General features: G+C 35.1%; 2 protein-coding genes across 3 annotated transcripts; one reads left to right on the top strand and one right to left on the bottom strand.

Moving 5' to 3' along the window:
• The first annotated feature begins 11,893 nt into the window (after nt 1-11,893).
• On the top strand, nt 11,894-12,262 carry LOC149543809 (uncharacterized). Its single transcript, XM_089795843.1, has one exon. It carries the CDS (start codon nt 11,894-11,896, stop codon nt 12,260-12,262), a length of 369 nt encoding a protein of 122 aa, XP_089651969.1.
• A 6,283-nt stretch (nt 12,263-18,545) lies between these two features.
• Nucleotides 18,546-21,339, bottom strand: LOC149543810 (transcription factor AS1-like). Of its 2 annotated transcripts, none has more exons than XM_089798493.1 (2): nt 20,800-21,339; nt 18,546-20,000 (listed from the first exon to the last, which is right to left on the bottom strand). In XM_089798493.1, exon 2 carries the CDS (start codon nt 19,974-19,976, stop codon nt 18,756-18,758), a length of 1,221 nt encoding a protein of 406 aa, XP_089654619.1. In that variant the 5' UTR covers nt 19,977-20,000; nt 20,800-21,339; the 3' UTR covers nt 18,546-18,755. The 2 variants fall into 2 exon arrangements, with proteins under 2 accessions (XP_089654619.1, XP_089654620.1); XM_089798494.1 differs by lacking the exon at nt 20,800-21,339 and adding an exon at nt 20,643-20,778.
• Nucleotides 21,340-27,784: the final 6,445 nt, after the last annotated feature.

Below are 27,784 nucleotides of genomic sequence, written 5' to 3' on the forward strand. Positions count from 1 at the left end.
CAAGTTTCATGAAATTACTATGCATGATAGGAAAATTCCTACAATTACTAGAATCATGACACATGGATCTTAGAACACATTTAAAAAAATGGGCCCTTCTCCATCTCTCTCATGGGGGAAGATATTTTGAAAGGCGTTTCTCATCTTCACCACCTTGTGATGGGTCCACCTTGGCTTTCTCAACTAAAAACATGACTCTTGTCACTTTGAGTGGCTTTGGTTGGTTAGATGTTAGCAAAGATTCTAGTTGGGCCACTTCCTCCAAGTTGTCCTTATGGCTAGCCCTAACCATTTCTTTCACAAGGAAAGAGGTGGAAGAGAAGATAAAGAAAAATATGGTTGGTCCCTTCCGAACCCTAATTTAAACCTCATAGATTGATGGAGTAAATAAGATGACCTTGATCCTCCTCCCTCTACTAATATTACCTTGGTTGCATGATGAAATTTTAGTTTCTAGACTTGGCCCACATTTTTATGTTGCTACTATATTTTTGGGCTTGGCTTGTATGACTCTCATAGGGTGATTTCATATCCCCCAACCCTTTTTGTAGTGTTACCCGAGGATGCATCCCCACTATTTTTTCAACCGTCCATGTCCCATAAATGTCTTAGGGACTTGAGGATGCCTAGGTGACTTTGATTTTTACTTTTAGAACAAATTTGACTAGGACTCTCAAAAGTAACACAAATTTGGCATATGAATTCTACTAATTCTTATATTTTAAGGTAATTAATATGTATGTGTTCATGCTTTATCTATGTCTTCATATGAATATTTTAAATTTCTCTATATATTTTATTTTTATGCTATTATTATATAGTCATCCCCAATCATCCCTAAAATTGGCAAAACAATTTGTCAATTTGGAAACTCATCTCGTTGTCCCTTATTGTACCCATCCTAGAAATTTGGGGTAACACTATTCTTTTGTGAATAGTGTAGTTCTAATTATGAATATAATAAAAATGGCCTATTCATAAAAAAAGTTGAATTAGTACCACACATTATTATCCGACTAGTCATCTCCACACATACACACTCACTTTATACATTTTTTAAATTTATCATTTCCTCCCTTATGGTGCATACTCATGATAGAATCCTTGCATCTAGTTCAAGAGAATGTTATGGGTCTATATTAGAATGTCATACATTTATATTGTAGGTATTATTTCATAGTTCTTATAGATGGAAAATATTAAGTAGTTATCATTGTGGTTGTTGGAGTGGTGAGATGATCTCATATGAAGAATAATGCATATATATATTATTTTCAACCACTAGACACAAACATCTATCACTGATCAACCACTATACTTGGATCTTTATCATATATTTAATGTCAAACTCCCCACATCACATTTCTTTAATTTTCTTGAGCCAACAATAAGTCAACTTGCTTTAGTGTTATATATTGAACATTGAATTTGGTATGTCTTTAATAGATTATAGGCATTAAAAAATTTAGAAAATTAAAGTCTAAATTGTGATACATGATCCTAAAATTTATACATATTGCAAATGATTAAAATTTCTAGAACAATGTGATTTTTTAGAGATGAAGGAAAAAATATTTTTAAAATGATAAATAGAATATTAGTGAGAATTTTTTAAAAATAATTAAATATAAAAAAACAATAATGTTAGCAATATATTTAACCATTTAACAAATTTATTGAACAAACTACAATGATGTGTATCTACCCTAGAATCCATACCTAGAGTGTTCAAATATGATAATCTAAGATAAGGTTAAAGACTAATTTCCTTTACTCATTAAAACTATAATTGTTGATCTTAGATTGGGTTTGACAATTGATTGTCAACACACTTAAGACATTTACTTAGTTTATGCCGAACTAGTAATGCATGCCGAGTATAATATGTAAATACAAGACCATGCCAAGTTGCAATGAGTGTCAACTCACTCATGTGTCGAGTCACTCATGTGTGGATCAGATAGACCATGCCAAGTGATTCAAGTGCTCAGTGAAAAGTAGATGTCAAGCAGTTTAGGTGCGAAGTCATAAGAAAATTACAAAATGTGTCAAGCATCAGTAACTTCAAGTCCCAAGTAACACAAATTGAACATATTTGTTTGTGATTGCAAAAAAAATTATGTAAACATTTTTCAACTGACATAAGGTTAGATTTCAATTTTTTGGAGATAAGGATGAATCTATTTGTAGAATCCCTATGTATTTACATGTAGCCAATCAGAAAATAGGAAGGATTAAGTGGCAAAAAGGATGAATCTCAGCCATAGATTCATACCTAACCCTAAGCCACCAAAGTCTTTATAAGGAAGACAAAGCCCCAAAGGTTTCAGAATGTGAGAGAGGTCAAGATACAGAAAGGTAACAAGGGGTGAATAATCAATTTTTCTTATAGAGCATTCAAGGTGACTTAGCAGTGAGAGAAAATTGCAAAATCAGTTAGAGGAGAACAAAGGACAGATAAAGATACAACATTGATAGATCTGATAATAAAGGATCAAGAAGGATATTGTGTAGTTTTGATCTTTAATTAGGCAATCCAAATCCAATCACAAGATCTATGCTGAGACATTTTGACAGGTGATTTTAGTTAAATCTCCTAAGTGGAGTGGTCCTAACAGGCCTTATCAAATCCTTTAACAGGGTGACATTCCAAGTGAGTGGTCAGAAGTCCTTTAACTAGGCACACTTCTAACAGGGTGTTGAAATCCTCTAACAATGTGGGACTTAATAGTCTTTGTAAGCCTCTAACAGGGTAGACCTTTTACAGGGCAGATCATGATTCATGGTGAAACCATTGTAATCTTAATTAGCTACACTTTATTGCTACAATAGTGAAGCTTTGTGGGTTTCATCCCCACCCCATTTTTACCTTCTCATTTGGAGGGTTTTTGGGTAATCATATCTAGTGTTAAAGTGTGTGTGTTTAATTGCTTGCATGTTTTAGATTCATTTACTTTTTATATTATTTTAGTTTATTTATTGAATGCATAAAGTGGATGTAATGTGAAAAAGTTTTATGGGTTCATGTTTTAACTTTTGATTCACTCCCCCCCCCACCTTAGAACTTTACCTTTCCCACTTGTAATTCCAACAATTGGTATCAGAGCCAAGTTCTAAGGAGGAGAAGCTTTGCAACTTAGAGGAAAGATCTTGAAATGGAAGTCTACAAATTGGGAAAGAATATTGAGAATCAGGAGATTAAAATACATCTCATACTACATCAACCGAATGAAGCTAGAGATGCTTTGAAGAGCTCCTTGAAAAGAAGGAAAGAGATTGCTATAGTAGAAAATGACACACAATACAAAGATATCGACACCACAAAGCTATTTGTAGATAGTAACTCTAGTGAATTTGATGCAACAATTGTAGATCTAATGGAGAAGAATAGAGCACAAGTTGAAGAAATCAAAAATCTCAAGCTGGAGCAAGATTCACAAGCTATACTGCTATGTGAGGTGACTTAACAAAAGAAGAAAGCTATAGAATACAAGGCCATGATTGAAGAAGACAAAATAATTTTGGCAAACAGATTGGAAGAAAAGTCAATAGAGCTATCTAGGATCTTAAACATGTAATTGGATACCTTGAGCCAAATGATGAATGCTCATCATGATTTGAATGTCAAGGACATTGAGATAACTACATTAAAATTGTAGAATGAACAACTGCAAAATGACCTGAAAAGAGAAAAGGAATTTGTTGAAAGTTTCAACAAGCCAAATGAAGCTATCAAATACTTTGAGCAATTATTGAAATCCCCTAGATCTAATAGAGATACAATAGGATTGGGCTACATAAGCACTGAAGAAGGAGAATCATCTAAAGTTGTTGAGGAAAGGAACAACAAAGGTAAGAATTCCAAACCTACTTGTGATAATTATGGAAAGAAAGAACATACTACTAATATGTACAAGAGTAAGAATACAAATTAGAATGCTAAGCCTAAGAACATGGTCCATTGTCATAAGTGCAATAAACAAGGTCATTAGGCACATGAATGCAGAACTAGAACTATGCATGTACCAAAATTTGAAGGATATTGCTACAAATGTCAGAAGTATGGACATATAGCCTTTGAATGTAGATCCAAGTCCACATGGTCATCAAGCAAGCCAACAAAGGTAAGAAGCTATGGAAATTCTTATAATTGGGATTACAATACAAGATATATCTATCACTATTGTCAAGAATATGGACATGTACTTGAAAACTATATTAGGACTCACTTCAGTGGTAATTACAAAAGATGGTTGAGTCAAACTACATGTTTTAGCTATTTGAGGACTGGTCACATTAGTAAACATTGTCCAACTAGGTCCAAGGCACCAAGTGTGAATTTGATAAAGGGAAAGGCAAGGTAGATGTTGAACACATTAAGAATGAGATGAATAAAACATGGAAGAAGAAAGATGATTGTAGTACATCAAATGGAGAAGGGGTCACTTCACCCAATGGGTCAAGTGGTCACACTTCATCAAATTAAGAAATGAGTGGTATGTGGGACTGATATTCAAAGTATTATATCATACATCAGTTTCAAAAAAAAATAACACTAAAAAGAATGGATTAGCATGAATAAAGATGCGAGGTGTTTTGAAAATTCAAAATTAAATCTTCAAAGTTTTCATGTTGTTGTCGAGCATGAAAAGTTCTCTATGTATGCCGAGTGAAACACTAGTTAGTGTTGAGCAGTGAAACTAACTCAGTCAATGCCAAGCTTGTAGTAGCTGATGAGTGATGGTCATGTCATTAGATGTTGAGTGGAACAAAAATCATGTTGATGCCAAGTTTACAACTATACAAGCACTAAGCATTAATTGCAAAGTTCTTCATAGGGTATATGGTTGTTTTTTCACTCATTTCTCATCATTTCAAATTCAAAGTGAGAGCAAGTGGTGCAAAAGGTGATTTAGAAGTTTGTTTGAAGTGACTAGAAAGATCCCAACAACTATTTCACTCACATTTTTTGAATCTCAAAGGTATTTATTCATAAGATGAGCTATGCAGTTTGAAATTTGTATAAACCCTAGTTTGTCAAATAGCATCCAATTCAAGGAACGTAGAGGGACAAGAAGTTTTAAATGTTTAATTAGTTAGCAATGAAGTGAAGCAACCAAATTTTAGAGCAATTATAGATGTTTTCTATAAACAAGACCCATCAGGCACGCTATCCATGATTCCCCTAAAAGTTATTATGGTTCAGGATGTTAGAAAATGTTATAACTACAAGATAGGTGGAATTGGTGATATGGAGATAAGGGAAGCATACAATAGATTGTGTGAGGGTTCAAAAAAACTGAGTGCACAGTGCAAATTTGGATCAATCCTTATTTGCATATTTTTCTATGTACAGAATACATTTCCATCTTTTGGCAAGGTGTCTTGGAAGACAAATAGGTCAGTAGCTATGCAAATCAATGAATATATTGAGCAAATGGGTGAGAACTTTGAAACATGAAAAGTTATTTTGAAGACTCTAAAAAGTCTATGAAGCAAAGGTTGAGAATACCTATTTCACTGGTTGAACAATATTACAATGACATGTTTTCTTGTAGACAAATGTTGATTATACACATGTACAGGCTTCCATACTGAGGGTAAGATGGCTAAGACCCTTAGGATATGAGATTAATGTTGATGAAGCCTCAGCTGCCATCACTACACTTCTTGCTGAAGAAAGTTGATAAAACAACCAAAATATTTGGAAGTTAGGATGTGATGAAGTCCAAAGTAGAAATGGAGTTGAAGATAGCCTCCACACTAAAGAAGAAAGACAAATTGGTGAAGAAATTAAAGGCTAAATTTGGTGAAAGTGCTGAAGAAGAAGAAGAAGAAGGAGATGAAGAGGATGAAGAGGGAGAACAGGATAAAACTAAAGAACCTCTTGCATTAACCCAAGGCATGGGTGAGGATAAAAAAGAAGAAGAGGATGTAGAGGAAGAGGAAGTAGAGGAAGCACTAGTGCCTATCGAACCAAAGAAGAGAAAGGCTAAAGCATAGCCTGTGGCAAAGACAATGGCAAAGAAAATTGCTAAGCCAACATCTGTAAAGCCAATAGCACCAACAACTAGAGCAAGCACATGGGATACCACACAAAAGGCAAAGGAGAAAGCCAAAGAAAAGGCTAAGGCTATAGAACAAAGAGACCAAGTGTAGAAGAAACAAAGAAGGAAATGCATTGCACAACTAGATACTGATGATGAGAAAATAGAATTTGAGGATACAAGCCAATTTTAAGTGGCTAGTCATACACCTTGATTTGATCTTGAAAATATCTATGAGAATGTTAGGAATAATGCAGATTTGTTTGGTTTGAAAAGTGTTGATTTTGAAAAACTTGGAAGGGAAGAAAATAATTTAGTAGCAGAATCAATATATGGAATGATGTCCAAATCCAAGAATACTCCACTTGAATTTGGCAATACTCTACCAAAAGGTCTATATGACATTGTTGAAGTAAAGTGACATTATTGTTTAAACTTGGAGAAACAAATTAGAGAATCTACATTAGCACAAGTTATGTCAGAATTGACAAAAGGATAGATTACCAAGGCAAACAAAAAATATGGTGGAAGATTTTCACCTAAATACATAGCCTTCAACATTCTTTAGAAAAATATTGAAGATGTGAAGAAATCCACCCAAATGTGGAAATTGATTTATGGGTTAACAACTATCAAACAAGGAGAAGAAGATCCCTTTGAGGGAAGAAATAATGGTGATGAAAATGATGATAAGGAAGATGACAAGGAAAAAGAAAATATTGTTGAAGAGAAAACACAAAAGAAAGATGAAGACATGGCAACAACTGAAGAGCAACAAGAAGAACAAAGTGTGCAAGACACACAAATGTCGAGTGTTAACCCTCCACATGACACCAATTTGACTACAAAAACTATAGTTGTCATGGATGTCCCTGGCATTTCAACTCAAAACATCAATCCTTTAATTGCAGAAGATCTGAAAAAGATACTAGACCAATCTACACTCTAGGCAAGATTATCTGAAAACCTAGTATTGATTAGTGTGGATGAACTTCAAAAGGCAATAGTTGACATCACAAAGGATAAGGTAAATACACAAGAACCACCTTCTGCCATCCCTTTAGCTACTAGTGATCAACATTTGATTCAAACATTGGTAGACACATCCACAAAGGTTGACACAACTATTAAAATTGATTTGGTTGAACAGAGACAGACTACAAGAGAAGAGAAATAAACAAAAAATGATCAACTTGATGCACAAAAACAAGGTGCAAGTCCAATAATTGTGATTGACCAAAGTAGATCTAAAGAAAGAAAGGATGCACCAAGGGAAAAGGAGCAAGAAGCCATGCAAGCATTGGTAACCTTATCAACGTCTGACACTCCTAAAAAAGTCCTTTAGAAGCTGATCACGAAAGCTATACCCTTACAAATTTCAGCACCAGGCTCAAGATCTTCTAATATTGAAAAGGTAATTCACTATGGAGATGCAACTTTAGATGAAGAAATAGTGATACCTCAATTTGATTATGCAACAATGAAACTAGAACAAATAAACATGTTGCAACAAGCTTTAGAAAAGAAGAAACACCAAGAAATGCTTAGAAAGGAGTACAGACAAAAGAAAGAATTACAAAAAATTAAAGACATCTTTTTAGATGCATTTAGCTTGCATACTCTAGAAGAAACCAAGCCACTAATGGAACAATTCTCAGATATTGTGGAAAAGGTTAATAACGAAGAGCTAGATACAAATGTCAAACATTTGGAATGGTCTAAAAGAAAGTTTCAAGGAAAAGTGAATGAAAAGATATTTGGTGATATAGAAATGTCACAAGTTGCTTTGGAAAATAATGTTGAGGATGTGAAGAAGGTACTTGAGAATATTTTCTCATTGTACACCAAACATTGTGATCCCACACTCTTCACCCAAGACACTAGACATAAAATTCTAAGCCTGGAGAGGAATCTAAACATCTCAGGTATGCAACTACCTCAGAACCTAGCTCAGAGTGAGAAACATTTCCACACATTGCTTCAATCACAGAGTCAATTAGTTGTGTGAACAACAAAAGAGGCTAATATAAAAGCCAAATTGATACAAATTCAGGCCTCTCTTACCCCACACATGGAAATACTCCATAAAGAATTAAGTTATGTATAAACATTGTTGAAGAAAGATCCCAATCTTTCAACACTAGATAGACTTGTCCACCTTGCAACAAACCTAGCCATCCAAATAAAGTAATTGGATGTTGCATGTGACAACTGGGATGCTACTCTAAAAACAATAATGGAAGTCCATAAATCTTTTTTGAACAAATACACCATAATTGTATAGACCCTTTGACATAAGTGTCAAAAAGGGGAGTTGTAAATAAAAAAGGGGGAGATAAATAAGAAAGGGGGAGATAAAGAAGCAAGGGAAATAAATCACAAGAATAAATATTCAAGAAGAAAGCAGGAGAATAATTAAAGGGGAAGAGATGAATAAAGAAAAAATAATATTTTGACCTCAGTGACATACATTTTTTGAAAAAATACAATGCAGAGATAAAAACAAAGCAGAATAGCTAAGGCAGAGCATAGAGAACATCAGTCGCAAGTACATTGAAGGCAAAGAGTATTAGTCAGCAAAAACAAATCTACTCAGAATGGAGAAATTTTTTTGGATACAGAATAGACACATTAAGTCAAGGGGAGTAATACAGTTTGAGGTACATAGGCTATTACAAAATTTTGAAATTTTGAAGTTCTGTATATAAACTGAGTTATGGTTATGTTATACTTGAGAAGAACGGATTATTTCTATATATTCAAGTGTTTTTTACACTCGTGTCAAATGGGGAGATTGTTGATCTTAGATTGGTTTTGACAATTGAGTGTCAACACACTTAAGACATTTACTTAGTTTATGCAAAACTAGTAATGCATGCCGAGTATAATATGTAAATACAAGACCATGTTGAGTCAATCATGTGCTAAGTCACTCAAGTGCTGAGTCACCCAAGTGTTCAGTAGATAGACCATGCCAAGTGATTCAAATGTCGAGTAAACAATAGATGTTGAGTAGTTCAGGTGATGAGTTAGAAATAGAATTACAATATGTGTCGAACATTAGTAACTTCAAGTGCTGAGCAACATAGATGGAACATATTTGTTTTTTATTGCACAAACAACTATGTAAACCATTTTTTAGCTGACATAAGGTTAGGTTTCAATTCTTTGGAGATAAGGACAAATCTATTTGTAGAATCTCTATGTATTTGCATGCAACAAATCAAAACATAGGAAGGATTAAGTGGCAAAAAGGATGGTTCTCAGCATAGATTCATACCTAACCCTAAGCCACCAAAGTCTTTACAAAGAAGACAAAGCCCCAAACGTTTTAGAATGCAAGAGAGATCAAGTTATAGAAAGGTAACAAGGGGTGAATAATCAAATTTGTTTATAGAGCATTCAAGGTGACTTAGTAGTGAGAGTGAATTGCATAATTAGTTAGAGGAGGAAAAAGGACAGATAAAGATACAACATTGATACATATAATAATAAAGGATCAAGAAGGATATTGTGTGGATTTGATCTTTAATCAAGCAATCTAGAGCCAATCACAAGATCTATGCTAAGACATTTTGCCAGGTGATTTCAGTTAGATCTCCTAAGCAGAGTGGTCCTAACAAGCCTTATCAAATCCTTTAATAGGGTGACATTCCAAGTGAGTGGTCAGAAGTCCTTTAACCAGGCACACTTCTAACAGGGTGTTGAAATCCTCTAACAAAGTGAGACTTAATAGTCTTTGTAAGCCTTTAATAGGGTAGGCCTTTCACAAAGCATATCATGATTAATGGTCAAACCATTGTAACCTTAATTGGCTACACTTTATTGCTATAGTAGTGAAAATTTGTGGGTGTCATCCCCACCCTAGTTTTACCTTCTCATTTGGAGGGTTTTGTAATGTCCCCATCTTTTTAGCCTCTCAGTGGAGTTCTTAGCCTTTCATTTTTTGAAGGCTAAGTGGAGAAATAAGGTGAAATAACTAAATTAATTTCTTATAAAGTCATTAAATAATTTAAAAATTAAAAGGTGACTTTATATTTAATTTAATTTAATTAAAAAGTGACTAAAATAAATATTAAATCATAAGTCACTAAAAAAATATTATATTATACGAAAAAGGGAATCTTCGAGGATCACAACTAATTATTGTTGGAAAGGAGGAAGCTTCTAGAAAATTACAATAAAATAATATTTTATGTTCTTCTAGAAGGGGTGAAGGAATAGAATAAATAGAGGAGAGAGCCTCATTGTAGGGCATCCTGATTTGATATTGACATTTGATTCTGCACTTGTGGAGCCAAGGGTTTCTACAGGACATTTTAGTCATTGCGAATGACAATTCTATTTGATTGGCAACTTTGAGGCTATAAAACTATCAGATAATATTCTTGCATTTGCTAGAGGTGATATTTCAGTCATCTCATTGAATCTTATTGAGTTTTTGTAGCAATTCATGAGGAAGATACACTTCAGATTTAAGGGTCATTCGATGCCCTCATTTTATCTACACTTTGGAAGGAGCTAAGCAGCTAATTCAGAGGCATATTAGGAAGTTTATACCCATCTTCTATAGTGTCATCGCTACAAGAATCATGAATACTATTATTGCTATAGTGGTTGTGAATAGTATTGCTACAATTCTGTGAACAATACCGTTATAGTACATGGTAGATTCTGATCAATTTTAAAGTTGCCTACTAATCTCAGGTTCCCTTCATTTTATCTTTATGTTTATACATTATCTGAAAATACATCTACATGGTTCTGTATAGATAGTCTAGTTAGATTGTTGAAGGCATTGTAACCTAATTTTATATTAGAATTTTTATATCAACAAAATATCAATTTTGAAGTTTGAAATATAATGATAGTTTGCATGCCAACTGTTTGACAAAATGTCACTTGGCTATAAGTGTTAATTTGCATTGAATATATGTCATATATTGCATCAAGAAAAAATAAAAAAAGAGTTTCATTTCATGTTAGGTGTAGACTAAGTGGAAGAGAAGTCATTTTCAGTCATCCTATGATATTAGAAGTCATCTTTCTTATTCTAGAAACAAACTAAAAAATAAAATCAGTCATATATCCCTTTGCTATACAAGTGCTTGACAAAATTTCTAAAAGAAAATATAGCAAGTTTCAATTAGATTTGGATAGGGATATTATAGTGGTATCAGAGCTTTTATCTTGTCATCCTGTGATTAGTCAAATAGTAGATGAGTGAGAGAGAAATTAGATATTATAGTAGGGAACAACAGAGACAACAATATCAAAATCCTTAGGTTAAAGGGGATACATTCTCAAAAGCATTAAGAGAAAGAGATACCAACAAAATAGTTCAAAATATGGCAAAAGAAGAAAATAGGGATGCAAGAGCAAAAAGAAAATTTGATACCATGCTTGATATGATGTCATGCTTATTAGCAAAAATGGATCAACAAGCCACTCAAAATCAAAACACAACTGAACATAGTGGAGTTAATGAGGAAGGGTTTATACATCACACTAAAGATACTAGAGGATTAGCCCCTAGGCCTCTTTTTCCCACCTCTACACCAAGAGAAGAACAACCACATGCTACTCTAGCTATTTCTTTTGGAGATGAAGCTAGATAGGCCTACTTCAAGTATACCACTATCCCTCTTGATATGAGAGAAATATGGACATTTGATCAATTCATGAATCAAATAAATAGGAGAGGAGCAAGGAATGATCACTATGCTCCAAGAAATGACTATCAACAAACACTTGGTAAGATTTCCATGCTTTACTATGATGGAAGTAATAAATGCACAGCTAGGTTTTGGGTTCAAAAGCTTGATAATTATCTTTCTTTGAGACCAATGCCTGAAGAGGATGCCATAATATTTGCCACACTACATCTTGAAGGAGCTGCTCACGGGTGGTGGTATCATGGATTAGTCACTCTTGGACACAACCTTATCACTATATATGAGGAGTTTACCAACAGGCTGATTGAAAGGTTTGATGTCAAAGATCCTAAGGTGAGTTTCCATGAATTGGCACAACTAAAACAACATGGTTCCCTTGATGCTTATGTGAATGAATTCCAACAGTTATCAATCATGGTTCCTAACATCAGTGAAAGAAGATTGGTGGTCTTATTCATGGAAGGATTGATGGAGCCATTGAAGGGTTGGTTGAAAGTTTCCGATCCTCCCTCACTACTAGAAGCAATGAAGAAGGCATGAAGCATGGAGTTCACTAACCCTACCAACAAGTTCACATCAAAGGGAACATTTTCCAATCATGAAAACAAGAATTTTCCTAAGAAGGAGGACAAAGCTAAAGGTAAGTGTTCTTTTCTGTTTGACCGTGAGACTCTTAATGATTTAAGGAAGAGGAAACTATGCTTCTATTATAAGGGACCATATGATATTAACCATGACTGCACTATGAAACCTAAGGGGAAGTCAAATCATGCCATGTGGGCACTAATTGAAGATTCTGATTCAGATCAGCAATCTAAAATTAATGATTTAGAATTAAAAAAATAAAAATGTGATGAACAATTAGAGCAAGAAGTGAAGCTTAAAGAGACTTGTCTCACAAGTATTTAGCGAGAAGGGTTTTTTAGGATGCGAGTGGTTCTTACTAGTCAAAAGATTATTACCCTTCTTGATACAGGTGCGACACACAATTTCATTGGTGTTGGGCTTATTGAGAGGCATGGTATACACATTGAGGAGTTGAGGGAATTCGAGTTAAGGTTGTTGATGGTTACACTCTTAGGTGTGACAAGATGATTTCAAAATTGCCCATGCGCTTGAATAATTATGAGTTTAAGGAAAAATTTTATGTGGTGAACATGGGAGACATAGATATGGTTTTGGGAATGACATGCTTACATGACATAGGAATATTCACCCTCAACCTTCGTGAGATGGAAATGAGATTTGAGATGGATGAAAAAAATTATGTGTTGAAAGCACTCAGAGACACTCGTTGCAAGACTATTTCTTTCAGGAAAATGGAACATCTCTTGCATCATGACATGGTTGAGTGAGCAACAGGTTGTGTTTTGAAGCCAAAACAGGAAGAGCGGCAAAAACCTATTTATCCTCCTGGTATACAAAAGTTGAGAATCAAGCATGATAAGGTCTTTAGTGAGATTCCACCTGGTAGACCTCCAGATAGAGGGATAGAGCACATCATCAAATTGAAGGAGGCTGCTAAGCCCGTGATAGTCACTCCCTATAGGCACCCTAAGTGGCTCAAATATGAGATAGAAAAAACTATTAGGGAGTTGCTAGCTATGAGGCATATTAGACCAAGTAAGTCACCTTTTGCTTCATCAGTGGTATTGGTTAAAAAGAAGGATGGTACTCTAAGGATGTGTATTGATTATAGAATGCTTAACAAGAGAAAAATCAAGAATAGATATCCCATCCCAAAGATTAATGAGTTGATTGATGAATTGTATGATGCCAAGTACTTCTTCAAAATTGATCTGAGATCGGGTTACCACCAAATTCATGTGAGGGAAGAAGATATTGAGAAGATAGCTTTTTGTTGCCACTGTGGACATTTTGAGTTTGTGGTTATGCCATTTGGGCTAACCAATGCCCCTACTACATTCCAGTCTACTATGAATAGGGTATTTCATTCACAGTTGAGGCAATTTGTGTTAGTCTTCTTTGATGATATCTTGGTTTATAGTAGGACATGGGAAGAGCATCTTGCACATCTTGACATACTTTTGGGTATTCTTGGTAATGAATCTCTATATATCAAGGAATCTAAATGTGACTTGGGCATAACAGAATTATTATATTTGGGTCACGTCATTAGTGCAGAAGGATTTTGGATGGATCCGGATAAGGTCAAGGCAATTGTTGAGTGGCCTACTCCGACGAATCTAACACAACTTAGAGGATTTTTGGGCTTATGTGGATTCTATTGCAAATTTGTCAATGGGTATTCTCACCATGCAACACCACTTATAGATTTGACCAAAAAAGGGGCTTTCATTTGGACTCGTGAGGCACAGGAATGCTTTGAGATGTTCAAACAACTTATGACTACTTGCCCAGTGCTTGCATTACCTGATTTCACTAAACCCTTTGAGTTGCAATATGATGCTTCAGGTGAGGGGATTGGAGTTGTCCTAATGCAAGACAAACATCTAATTGCATATGAGAGCAAGAGGCTGAGAGGTCCTGAGAGGAGCTACAGTATATATGACAAGGAAATGTTGGCCATTATGCATGCATTGGCCAAGTTTAGGTAGTACTTAGAGGGTAGTAAGTTCATTGTAAAAATAGACCATAATAGCTTGAGACATTTCCTTGGGCAGCGGGATCTTAATAACTGTTAGCAAAAGTGGGTAAGCAAGTTGCAATCTTATGACTTTGACATTTCTTTGGTCAAAGGTTCACAGAATATAGTCAACGATGCCTTGTCTCACTAACCACATTTGAGCTCTATGGCTAAGGTTTCAAAGGATTGGAGTCTTTTGATTGTGGCAAAATATGCTAAGGAATCTTCGGCTTCGGGTACTACTGATGGGTCACTATAGGATGATAGGTACATGGTGGTGAATGATCTTATCGTTTATAAGGGGAGGATCTTCTTGACTCCAGGATCAGAAGTAAAGAACATGGTAATGAGGTTCTTTCATGATTCACCATTGGTAGGCCATCTCGGGTATTTCAAAACCTATCGACAGGTTCGGGAGAGGTTCACTTGGAAGGGACTAAAATTTGATGTTCTACGATATGTTTGGGAGTGTGTTGTTTGTCAGTAGAACTAATAGGACCATACATATCCTGCTAGTTTATTATAGCCACTTCCAATTCCAAACAAGAAGTGGGAATATATATCCATGGACTTCATCACAAGGTTTCCAAAAGCGCAAGGTAAGGATTGCATATATGCGGTGGTTGATTACTTGACCAAGTTTGCACATTTCTTTTCAATCACTATTTCATATTTAGCCACATAGGTTGCCGAACTATTTTTTTGTGAGGTGTTTAGATTGCATGGATTACCATGAAACATTGTTAGTGACTGAGATAGTCGGTTTATGAGCAATTTCTAGCATGAGCTTTTTAGATTGTGTGGGACCGAGCTTTCTCCAAGTACTAGTTACCACCCTTAGACAGATAGACAGATGGAGATAGTCAACAAATGGGTGGAAGGGTACCTCATAAATTATACTACTGAGCAGCAAAAAGGGTGGGTTAAGTGGATATACCTTTGTGATTATTGCTACAATACCACTTACCATCTTTCTATTTAAATGACACCATTCATGGCCTTGTATGGTTATGAGGCTCCTAGCTTTCTTGATTTATTGATGATTGATAGTAGAGTGCCTAGTGCTTGAGACATGTTATAGAAAAATCAGGATATCATAAGGGCTCTTCATGAAAACATCCAGAAGGCACAAAACCAACAAAAATAGTATGCAGATAAGAAGAGAGTGGAATGCTCTTTTGAGGTTGGGAACATGGTGTATTTGATGTTGTGGCCCTACAGACAGTTTACTCTCAAGAAGAGTGGTGTAGAGAAGCTCAAGCCGTGATACTATGGACCCTTCTGAGTCATTAGGCATGTGGGTGAGGTGGCTTACAAGCTAGAGTTGTCAATGAATAGAAAAGTGCACAATATTTTCCATATATCATGCCTCAAGAAGGCATTGGGACATCATGCGGTTCCCTCTACGGTTCTATCACCCTTAGATGATGAGGGTAAGTTGATTTTAATAATATAGGCTATATTAGATTTTAGAGAGAAGTAGTTGAGAAGTTGTGTCATTAGAGGATATTTGATTAAATGGAAGGACATACCTATTGAGGATGCTACATGGGAGAGTGAAGAGATTCTGCAACATCTAGAGTTGAGATTGCTTGGGGACAAGCAATTTCCAGAGGGGCGGACTGTAATGTCCCCATCTTTTTAGCCTCTCAATGGAGTTCTTGACCTTTCATTTTTTGAAGGCTAAGTGGAGAAATAAGTTGAAATAATTAAATTAATTTTTTATAAAGTCATTAAATAATTTAAAAATTAAGAGGTGACTTCATATTTAATTAATTTAATTAAAAAGTGACTAAAATAAATATTAAATCATAAGTCACTAAAATAATATTATATTATATGGAAAAGGGAATCTTCTAGAAGCACAACTAATTATTGTTGGAAAGGAGGAAGCTTCTAGAAAAGTGCAATAAAATAATATTTGATGTTCTTCTAGAAGGGGTGAAGGAATAGAATAAATAGAGGAGAGAGTCTCTTTGTAGGGCATCCAGATTTGATATTGACATTTGCTTGTGCACTTGTGGAGCCAAGGGTTTGTGCAGGACATTTTAGTCATTGAGAATGATAATTTTCTTTGATTGGCAACTTTGAGGCTATGAAATTATCAGCTGATATTGTTGCATTTTCTGGAGGTGATATTTTAGTCATCTCATTGAAGCTTATTGAGTTTTTGTAGCAATTCATGAAGAAGACACACTTCAAATTTAAGGGTCATTCGATGCCCTCATTTTATCTGCACTTTGGAAGGAGTTAAGCAACTAATTCGGAGTCATATTAGGAATTTTATACCCATCTACTACAGTGCCATCGCTACAAGAATCATGAATAGTGTTATTGCTATAGTGGTCATGAATAGTATTGCTACAATGTTGTGAACAATACCACTATAGTGCATGATAGATTTTGATCAGTTTTAAAGCTACCTATCAATCTCAAGTTTCCTTCATTTTATCTTCATGTTTATGCATTATCTGAAAATACATCTATATGGTTCTGTATGGACAGTCTAGTTAGATTGTTGAAGGCATTGTAACTTGATTTTATATTAGAGTTTTTATATCAGCAAAATATCAATTTTAAAGTTTGAAATATAATTTTAATTTGCATGCCAACTGTTTGATAAAATGTCACTTGGTTGTAAGTGTTAATTTGCATTGAATAGATGTCATATATTGCATCAAGAAAAAATAAAAAAAGAGTTGCATTTCATGTTAGGTGTAGACTACGTGGAAGAGAAGTCATTTTCAATCATCTTATGATATTAGAAGTCATCTTTCTTATTCTGAAAACAAACTGAAAAATAAAATCAGTCATATATTCCTCTGTTGTACAAGTGTTCGATAAAATTTCTAAAAGCAAATATAACAAATTTCAATCAGATTTGGATAGGGATATTATAGGTAAAGTGTAAGTGTGTGTGTGTGTGTGTGTTTAATTAGTTACATGTTTTGGATGCATTTACTTTTCATGTTATTTTAGTTTATCTATTGAATGCATAAGGTGGATGTAAGGTGAAAAGTTTTATGGGTTGATGTTTTAACTTCTGATTCACTCCCCTCCCCCCCACCGCCCCCTCAAAAGTTTACCTTTCCCACTTGTAATTCCAACAATAATAGGATAATATCTTCCAATTAAAAAGAAAATGATCTCAAGTTAAACACTCCAAGTTAGCCATTAACCTTAGTTCTAATAGCGGTGTTCCTTAGTCATATTGTTATTAGCTCAAGTTGGTGTGTTAGTATTTAGCTCTCAACCAAGTTCTAGAATAGTCCATTTCATTTTCATTGACAACAACTTTCATGACAAACAATATTTACTTGCCATAAATATAATTTAATAGTTATGTCAAAATATTATATAATGTTATACTTATCCACTTCATTATCACATAGAAGATAAATTATCCCATTAATTAAAAGTTCATTTACTATTTCATCCATGAAATATAAATGTTGAAAATTATTGACTAAGAAATGTGATTCCTAATTATCATCACTAAGAATCTCCATTTCAAGTTTCACATCCCTCTATACATCTATAATCACCCATATATTTCTAACAAATGGAAGAATAGTTTTATTCTCACCTCCTTAATGATGATCACCCTCACTGAAATGAGAAACATTAATATAAATTCCACACAATCAAATCTAAATATTTAAACAATGTATAAATATGATAGGGGAAGAGACTCAATACTCCTAATCCTAATCCTAATCCGTACATTGAAATTTGCCAGTCTATAGAGATTAAAGCTAAGATTTAAGCATTTCCACATTTTTATGGAGCTCTCAATAGAAGTAGTAAAGTGCAACGTGGTTGACAAGTGTCATTTCAAAAAGTTCACCCAAAACTCATTATGTTCAACCCCCAATAGCTCCTCACCAAAAAAATTTTGATATTTTTTTTGCACAAATGGACTAAACAACAACCAAGAAAGCTAAAAAGTGATCAACTATTAATACATATGTTAATACATGTGTGATCCATTATTAGTACATGTGTTATCATGTTTTGCAGTCCTCTTCCCCTACCATAGTATTTTCATTGACTTATGGTTTTTCTTCTGAAGGAGTATTTTCATTGGCTTTTTCACAATTCAGTTATTTCCTACCAAGCTTATTGGGCCTCTCACGCCAAATCATTCCAAATGCGTGCTACAAGAAACATATTGCAGACAAAAATATTTATAAGACAGGCATTGAATATCTCACATTTATGACCAATAAAAGAAACTTCAGACAAAAACTGTCATAATTACACTAAATTTCATTTTGTCCGGCATGAACAAGAAAGTATTTGATTGCCATATAAATATTGCGATTGCCATTAACGATGGCATTAACGAGTACATCACTGATAAATTTGCCCTAGAACATGCAGCCACAACTAGAAAGGCAAATTCTAAATGCAAAAAAAAAAAAGTCAAGGAGTGCTGTAAGATTTGGAAGAGTAAGAATGGACCATCTGATCGAAGAACTTGGTGAGATGAACATGCTGAGCCGTCCACATTTCCATCACTCTCGCCTCCTTGATTTCTTCATCTTTATGCAATCGAGCGATCTGATCTCTGTGATCTTTCTCCAGTCGATCCAGGTAAATCTTTTCTTCCTCTCTCAAAGCTCGTATTTTGGATTCAATTTCCTCAATCTTTTCTCTGCGCTTCCGAGCTTTATCACATTCGATCTGCTCTTCAAGCCGCTTCATCCTCCAAGAAGCTTCTTTCTTATGCTTGAGCCATAAATGCTGTCTTTCCTCTAATTCTTTGCAGTGTTGGAAAAATGTAGAGATTTGCTGCATTAAAATTCTTTGCGAATGAGCTGCAGATTGACTGTTCGTAGGCAAATTGTCTGTAAATTTTTCCCTGGCGAAAGCTTCTGGAATTTCGTTTGGAGCATTTTTTTGTGTAGGGTTTGAAATCGCATGACTGGTCATGGATGGAGAAAGGGAAAGAGTTACAGAAGGTGACGAGGACGAGGGACTTGTAGAGTATTCTGATGATGTGTAGGAACAGCTTACTGAAGAAGTTTTCTCGGTTGGAATCCATGGAGGATGAGAAGATGAAGAAATATTTGGCGTAGGCACAGGCAGAGCCGTATTAAAGAAATCACGAACAGGAACAGAATTTGACGGTAAATTTAGGCAAAGCGGAGGGGGCATTGCAACTGTAATTGGCGGTAAACTGAAATTGTGTGGAAAGCCGAGCTGCTTTTGATTTTGCATGAATTTTTCTGCAAATGTTTCGAGAATGTGATCATATTTGTTACCTTGAAGAACTGGATCGGAACAGCGTACGGGCTCCTCTGTCTCTGTTTCTGTCTTTTGTTGTTTTTCTTTGTAAATCTCCCACCATTTTCCGAGCCTCTTTGCAGTTCTTCCAGGCACTTGAGACGCAATCTTCTTCCATTTGTTGCCGTATTTCGCTTGGAGACTTATGATGAGACGCTGTTCTTCTTCCGATAAAGATCCTTTCTTGATCCCAGGCTTCAAGTAGTTCTTCCACCTCTCTTGACAGGACTTGGCGTCTCTGTCAAGAACCTTGTTCATTCTCTGGCACACCAGATGCCATTCCCCTGCTCCGTATTTCTTCACGTAGGTGGCTAACAGAGCGTCTTCCTCAGGCCGCCACCTCTCCCGCTCCTTCATTTCCAGTCTCCAATTTCCATTTACCTGAATCCTCAAGAAAAGGATCAAAACATGTAAATCTCATGCAGAACAGATGAAAACTCTTTTTCATTTCCAGTTCAAATCTTCAAGAAAAGCATAAGAATATGTAATCTCAGGCAAAATAGATTAAAGCTCTCTTTCATTTCTACTCTGAAATGTCCTCAAGCAAAGCGTAAAATATGTAATCTCATGCAAAACAGATTTTAAAAAAAAAATTCCAGTCTTAAGTTTCCATTTCACTAAATCTTCAAGAAAAGCATAAAAATATGTAATCTCAAGCAAAATAGATTAAAGCCATCTTTCCTTTCACTATAAAATGTCCTCAAGAAAAGCGTAAAATATGTAATCTCGAGCAAAATATATGAAATCTCTTTCCTTTTCATCTTTGAAATGTCCATTTCCCTAAATTCAAGATAAAAACATAAAATTCTCATGCAATCTTTCTTCATTTTCAGTCTTAAATTTCCATTTCACGAATCTTAAAGAAAAAAGCATCGAAGTATATAATCTTAAATTAAATATATTTATTTCCAGTCTTCAATTTCCATTTCCCTAAATACTCACGAAAGGTGGAATCTCAAATAAAACAGTTACATAATTCATTTCCAGTTTTCCCTAAATACTTATGAAAAGCATCAAAATTACATGATCTCAAGCACTTTTAAAAATCTCTTGCATTTCCATTTCCCGGAATCCTCAAGAAGAAGCATAGAAATACATTCTCTCAAGCAAAACGGATAAAATCCGAAGCCAAGCCAGGCCGAAACAAGACATCAAACCGCTCAAAAGATCTTAAATTTACCTTCCTATTCGACTCTTCCGTCCGTTCGCTGCAAGCACCAGGACTCTAAACCCTAACTATTTCCAAAATCAAGAACTTGCACAGTTTCAGCAAAAAGACCAAAAACTGAAAGCAACGTCCTCAAAACGCAACAGCCTCTCCACACACTGCTTCATCTCCAAGGATTCCTCATGCGACAAAACCGAGCCAAATCAAAGCCGCCTCAGCCTTTTCAAACACAGCGAAAGATCCACAGCGCAAAACAAAATTTCCACAAAGCCAAGCCAAATAATTCCAAGACTGAAAGCTACGGTCTGACCGAGCGCCGAATGAGGGCACGCCACTGACACAAAATAGAAAAGAAAAAACCCTACCCCACGAAAATGGCGGGGGATAAAGCGGATTAAAAAATCCACAGCCATAGCCGTAGCCATAGCCATAGCCATAGCCTGAGAGAGATGCTTGGGGCCCGGGAGGGGTCCCATGAAAATCCATGGCGGAATCCCCCATTTTTCCATAAAATTTCTTCGCCTCGCCGCTCTCGTTGCCGGTGCCGGTGCAAATGCGCATCTCCGTCACGTCCCGTCTCGTGATTATCGGCGTCAGTTAACGGCCCGTCACTTCACGTGGAGGACAGGCGGGCCGGCGCGCGGCATGCGCGGCAGAACGCATGCGGGGGAAAGTGGGACCCATGCGTTTATCCAGCAGACTAATTTATCCGAATTAATAATTTTTTTATAATATAATAATTATGGGACCCACAGGAGACAGAATAATTGCAAGGGAGGGTGGAGTCGTGAACAACGGCGCGGGTCAAACGGGGAGAGTGGATTTGTGTGAGCCGGGAATTCCGCTGTTACGCGCGAACTTTGGGGAGTTGTACGAAGATATATAATATAACGAGATGTTTGGGACTAATTACATATGGCCGGGCCTACTATATCAAAATTTTGGAAGATTTTCCGGTATATTTTGGTATTTCAAGAGTAGGGGAAAGGTGTTAGTGGTGGTTGCAGTTGCAGCTAAGTGTATATGTTTATTTTAATAGTGCATATGTTTATATCTTTTAAATGGTATATTTAATTTTGATTGTTGATTTTGTCGTATGTAATTTAATTGTTTACAACTAAGGTTTCAACTTTAGAGTATTAATAATGCATATTATATAAGTCATTATGTAAGAAAGGGTCAAAAAATGGTCATTATAAAGATCTAATTGATACATAGCTTTCATTGTGGCAATCCCTGTTCACTTGAAATCACCAGTACTTGTGGAAAATGTTCTAGTAGTGATGCACAAATGTTCTAATAGGGGAGATGACCCACTAGTTGCCTAGGCTAACTTTGTGCATACCTCTGTCCTAAACTGTAAGTTAGATATCATCAATTTTTTGGGTGTATCTTGATGGTTGAGTTAAGAGCTTAACGCTAATGTTTTAGCTTTTAGGTATTCAAAGATCTATCTATAGAGATTGTTGAGTACAAAGTGGTCCAAAAGTGGCATTTGAAAAGCACTACCTAGTACTTGACCCCTAGGCCCCCCAATGGTTGACAATGAAATGACAAAAAAAAAAATTCATATTATCCCTAATAATCAAACACCTAGACATGTAATTATAAGTAGTTTTTGACATGGACTAGTCCACTAGGTTAGAAAATCCATTTAGGGGTCCTTTTAATAAAATTATTTTGGCCTTTGCGTTAATCAAAATCCCAATTTAAGTATACATAGTGGAGTACCTGACTTAACCTCTCCTTAATGAATATCTAATCACCTTAACATGTTCACACCTCATTGATTTCCATATAACCACCCATGGGTGACCCGAGTACTACCCATTGTAAACCCTAAAGTCATGTATATTTCACATTCTTTCCATCATTGTCTAGAAACTTCTCTCGTGAATGCTTCCTGCTAGTTTCATTTCTTTGTGCATGATGAGGGAAATTTGATCCACCACTCTCATTTGCTAGAATTGAGGGAATCCATCCTCCACTCACAATTAGTAGCGATTTCATGATTATTTATCATTCAATGTGTGTGCATAACTAGTTTTAATCATGAAAAAGGTGATTATTGTATGTTCCAATCATTTATAAGTGCTTATTAGAGGGTTTTCATTTTTTATGAAATTATTGCATGAAATGTAAAAGAGATAGGGTAGATAATACACACAAACTTTGGGGAGTTGTACGAAGATATACAATAGAATGAGATGTTTGGGATTACTACACCAAAAATTTTGGAGATTTTTTGATATGAGAGGAGGTATGGGAGGTATGTTTTTGGTAATATTGTATTTGACATTTGACATGCTTTTCATATATTGTTCATTTTTTATTTTACAAATAAAATATATTTTAGTATTTGAAGAGTAGGGCAAAGGTTGTAGCTAGAAGTACATATGTTTATATCTTCTAGGTGGTATATTGAATTTCGATTGTTGATTTTATGGTTGGTTGTGTGTGTGACTTAATTGTTTAAAGCTAAGGTTTCAACTTTTGGGTATTAAGAGTGCATACTGTATAAGTCATTATGCATGAAAGAGTCAAAAAATGGTCATTATAAAGATTTGATTGATACATGACCTTCATTGTGCCAGTATCTATTCACTTAATGATGCAGTACAAGGTAGGAGAATCGCTAAAGGAGATGTCCCAGCCCCCCAAAAATAGTCACACAATGGAATATAAACAATAACACAATTTTTGATCCAAAATAATGACAATTTTCATAATAAAATCATAAGAGTTACATCCAACATGCCCAGTTGTAAACCCTTTTGGGTTATGGCCAGATACAAAGCAATTATAGTAGTAATTCTACAAGACCTCACAAGATCCAACCATTAGCTATCCTTGACCTACAATTTGGTAAAAACTCCAAGAAGAATCTAAACTTGTGCTTGCAAGACACCAAGAAAACTTATTATTTCCCAAGGTGACGTAGAAGCATCCTAGGTTGTTTTTCTATCCTACTCATCTTTATGCATTCTGTCAGGTATTGTCGAGTTGTAGTGTTGGCCGAGTTCCTATAGTATTGGCCAAGTTTTGTGGTTGTCGAGTCCTATTGTTGCTGAGTTTCTTCTTTGGTCAAGTCTTGTTTTTGTTGAATTTCTTCATGTGCCAAGTGAGCCCACTAGTTTCTTGATGCTTGGTTCCTTCTTTGATCAAGTTTGTCTATGATTGTTTCCTAGTATGAGCCTGTCTATTTAATTAGAATCATGAATTTAATGCAACGATAATGCATTGGGATACGTGTATACCATTTTGAGTTCGACCTTATCTTATGTAAAGATCTAAAATCTTCTATAAGTTATTTTGGCAAGTATAAGTAGAGGTGTCTAGGCTTAGGTTAGACAATGCTCAGGAAGTGCTTAGAGAGTTTGGAAAGAGATGTGAATGATCATGGGAGAGTGAGCTTAGAGGTAGAATTTACAGAGATCATGGATCTTGAAGTTGTAATCTTCTTATATTGGGTGTAACCCAGAAGACCTTATAATTGGGTATGTTTGCTAATAACTTGATGAATCAATAAAGTTATTGATGTTTCTTCTCTCCTTGGTGTTTTTATCTATTATTTTCTTCTATTGTGTTTACTCTTCATGATGTCCCTAATTGATTTTGGTTGTAGGGTGTCAGATCTATGAATTTGATCTATAACTTACAAAGGGTTACGATGTTGCAGGAACCTACTTGTCAAAAATGGTTCGAGACAAAGGAAATGTTGATAATGCCACACTAGATATGTTGAGACAGACTGCAACCATAATAGATGTTGTGGAGACAACCCAAAAGAGAGGAGGATATCTTGATGATGTGAGTGATGATGAAGCAATGACACCAAACCCTAATCCAAAACCTGAGGAAGATCAAGACAAATGTAATCATGTGGACACAACATTTTCTTGGATGGTTTCTAGTCAAGCTTCATTGGTTGTTTTTTTAATCCTTTTACAAACCTCCACATGTGGCATCTCAACAATTCAAGGTATGTGCTCTAGTGTTAAATTTACATTTCTAGTATATGAATACAAGAGTTTATTTGTATATCAGGTATCTATTCATAGTAATAATTCTATCTATCATTTGTAAAACTAAATAACCTACTTAATGATAGAGTTATTGAATGGATGATATTTCTTTGCTATGCTTGATATGCTTGAATGGATGGAACTTTGTATTTCTAAAATAGTTACAGGAAGATGCATAGCGGGTGACAGGAAGAACCATATCTTGTTAGATAAATAAAATCTCATCTATTTATTCACATATTCTATCTAATAACTCTATTAAATATTATTCGTAAATATTCAATCATATGCAACATAGAAGGAGAAAATGGAATAGAAGATGGGGATTGAAATGAGCATAAAGGCTTATACAAAGGTTAAAATATGGTATAATTTGGGACATGAAATGCTCTCATCATTCCCCCCAACTTAGCTTATTGCATGTCCTTGTGCAATCATTATGATCATGAGGTCTGTAGTTTCAACTAAAAGCACTTTAGGTTTATGGTTTTTAGCTTTGTCTCCACCCTGAACCATGATAACTCATAGATGAACATAAAGCCTGTTCTTTACTTTACATGACAAGCTTTGTTATTTTCTTCTTCAATAGGGATATCTCTTTTAATTTTCCATAAATTATTTTTATTTTCTCTTCTTTTTTTAAATTTCTTTTCATTTTTTATAGCATCATGGTTCAAAAGGTTTCATATAGGAGAATTTATCTCAATTTGTGCAAGAGGAGTTTAAATAGGTGAAATAGGAGAGATGTGAGATTAAACAAAGGTTATCATATGATGGATACAATGGATAATATGATGGGTTTAGTAAGGGCGATGGATGGAAGATAATAGGGTGACATTCCTCCCCCCAACTTAAAGGTTGACCATCCATAGGAAATGAGGAGAGGCTAGGAAGTGGTGTTGCACAATGATCAATATAATAAGCAATACAAATAAAGTTAAGAGATAAAATAATGAAAAAAAAAATTGATTATTTTACCAACATGCACGTGCAAAGAGACCAAGGCTAGAACATAGAGTAACTCAACATCTATCACCACCAAATGTGAGGAATCAACAACAATGAATGAAGAAAGGAATCCAAAACTGCAACACCATAGAAGACCACCATCTAACTGAAAGCATTGAAGAGAAGACCACTAGAAGCAACCATAAAACTTGGGACAAAGAGGGAAATCTGTGGGTCTAACATCATCAAATGAAGCATTGGAGATCATACACTAGGTACCAAAATTCACTGAAACACCTCAATAGATCATGCGGAATGTACTAGGGGTGATCAAAGATTTGAGGATCACACTAAAGAGGAGTAGAATTGCAGGAGTGAGCGATAGGAGGTGCCAAAAATGAAAGAACCACTGAAACCAATGAGTGTTCTTGAAAAGAACGATTAGCAAAAAAACTAGGAACACTATTTATTGCATTTTTCAATTTTTGCATTTTTTTTGCTTCTTTTTTATCGATTTTTTTTTTCACATTTTGATAACGACAAGTGACCATTGGCAAGCCAATTTTCAATCACTCATTGCTTAATGGCATTGTAAAAATAATTTTCACCATTAAGGATTTATTTTGCTGGTAACATCCGCTGGAAACTGGTTTCTGGATATTAACTAGCCAACAATACTAGAAGGTTTTCATTGTTGGATCTTTTATTGCTTTTTTTTTTTTTTTTTTCTATTTTCATTTTTTTGATTTTGTTTTATTTTTTTTCAATTTTTCAACAATTTCATAGAATGACCAAAGAAATGAAATTCTGAGATGGATGATGAAAAATGATACTATCCAAAGTTTGAGTTTTGTCCATGACCTCGCAAAAGGCAATGTTGAAACTTGATTGCATAATGAACTTGAAATAATCACAAAGAATAATCTCATCAGAACTAAAACCACAAACCACTGTACTAGAAACATCTTTGATCTATGTATTTCTCATCACTGAATCTGAAAATTGATTGTAGATCTTCAAAACATGCTGGGACACTTGGGTAAGATTATTACTCACAAGGATGGTGATTCTCATATTTCTCTACGCTGACAGAATAAGATGACATCTCCTAAAGATATGAAACCCTATTCTTGTGTAGCTTGTGAAATATCCATTGTAGGAAAATAGAAAGTTGCAAGTAGCACACCTTCATTACCAAATACATAAGTATGGAGTGAAAACCAATAGTAGTCACCAATATGTCCATAAAATTTTAGAGAGAAGGATACACATCTCAAGGAAGGCGTGTAGTAGCTGGCACTATATTCAAAGCATCATCAAATGTGTTGTTGAATATTCATGAATGTCATAGACCATGCTACATATTTTCCTCCATGTGATTAATCACCATGGAAAAAAATTGCATCTCAAGGCGGTGAACACCCTATGCCAAAATCTACATGTGATCTTGAATAGTGAGACATAAGAGAAATGGATATGCACCAGATAGCTAGCAAGCCCACACAATGCAATGTGTGTGTAGAGAAGCATCATCAACTAATATTGGTTTTAGAAGATTATTGCACCACAACAAGAAACCTGTAACCATATCCTCAAAACCAAGCATATCAAGCATAGTAAAGAAATACCACCCATTCAATAACTCTATCATTAAGTAGGTTATTTATTTCTACAAATGATAGATAGAGTTATTACTATGAATAGATACCTGACATACAAATAAAATCTTGTGTTCATATACTAGCAATGTAAATTTAAGACTAGAGCACATACCTTGAATTGTTGAGATGCCACATGTGGAGGTTTATAAAAGGACCAACAAAACAACCAATGAAGCTTGACTTGAAACCATCCAAGAACCACAAGATTGGAGGGATTCTCCCCAACTTAGCTTCATGCTACAAGGTCAGGAAATCATTAGAATAACCAAAGAAATTAGGTACCCCAAAGAGAGTAACACATCTTTAAAATTTTGTGAGCCTTATTGAATGATAGATAAATCAAATATTTCAATAATTTAATGG

This window comes from Cupressus sempervirens, chromosome 8 (genome assembly GCF_028749045.1).
Source record: "Cupressus sempervirens isolate cs-2001-9-10 chromosome 8, ASM2874904v1, whole genome shotgun sequence".
In the NCBI taxonomy this organism is placed as follows: Eukaryota; Viridiplantae; Streptophyta; class Pinopsida; order Cupressales; family Cupressaceae; genus Cupressus; species Cupressus sempervirens.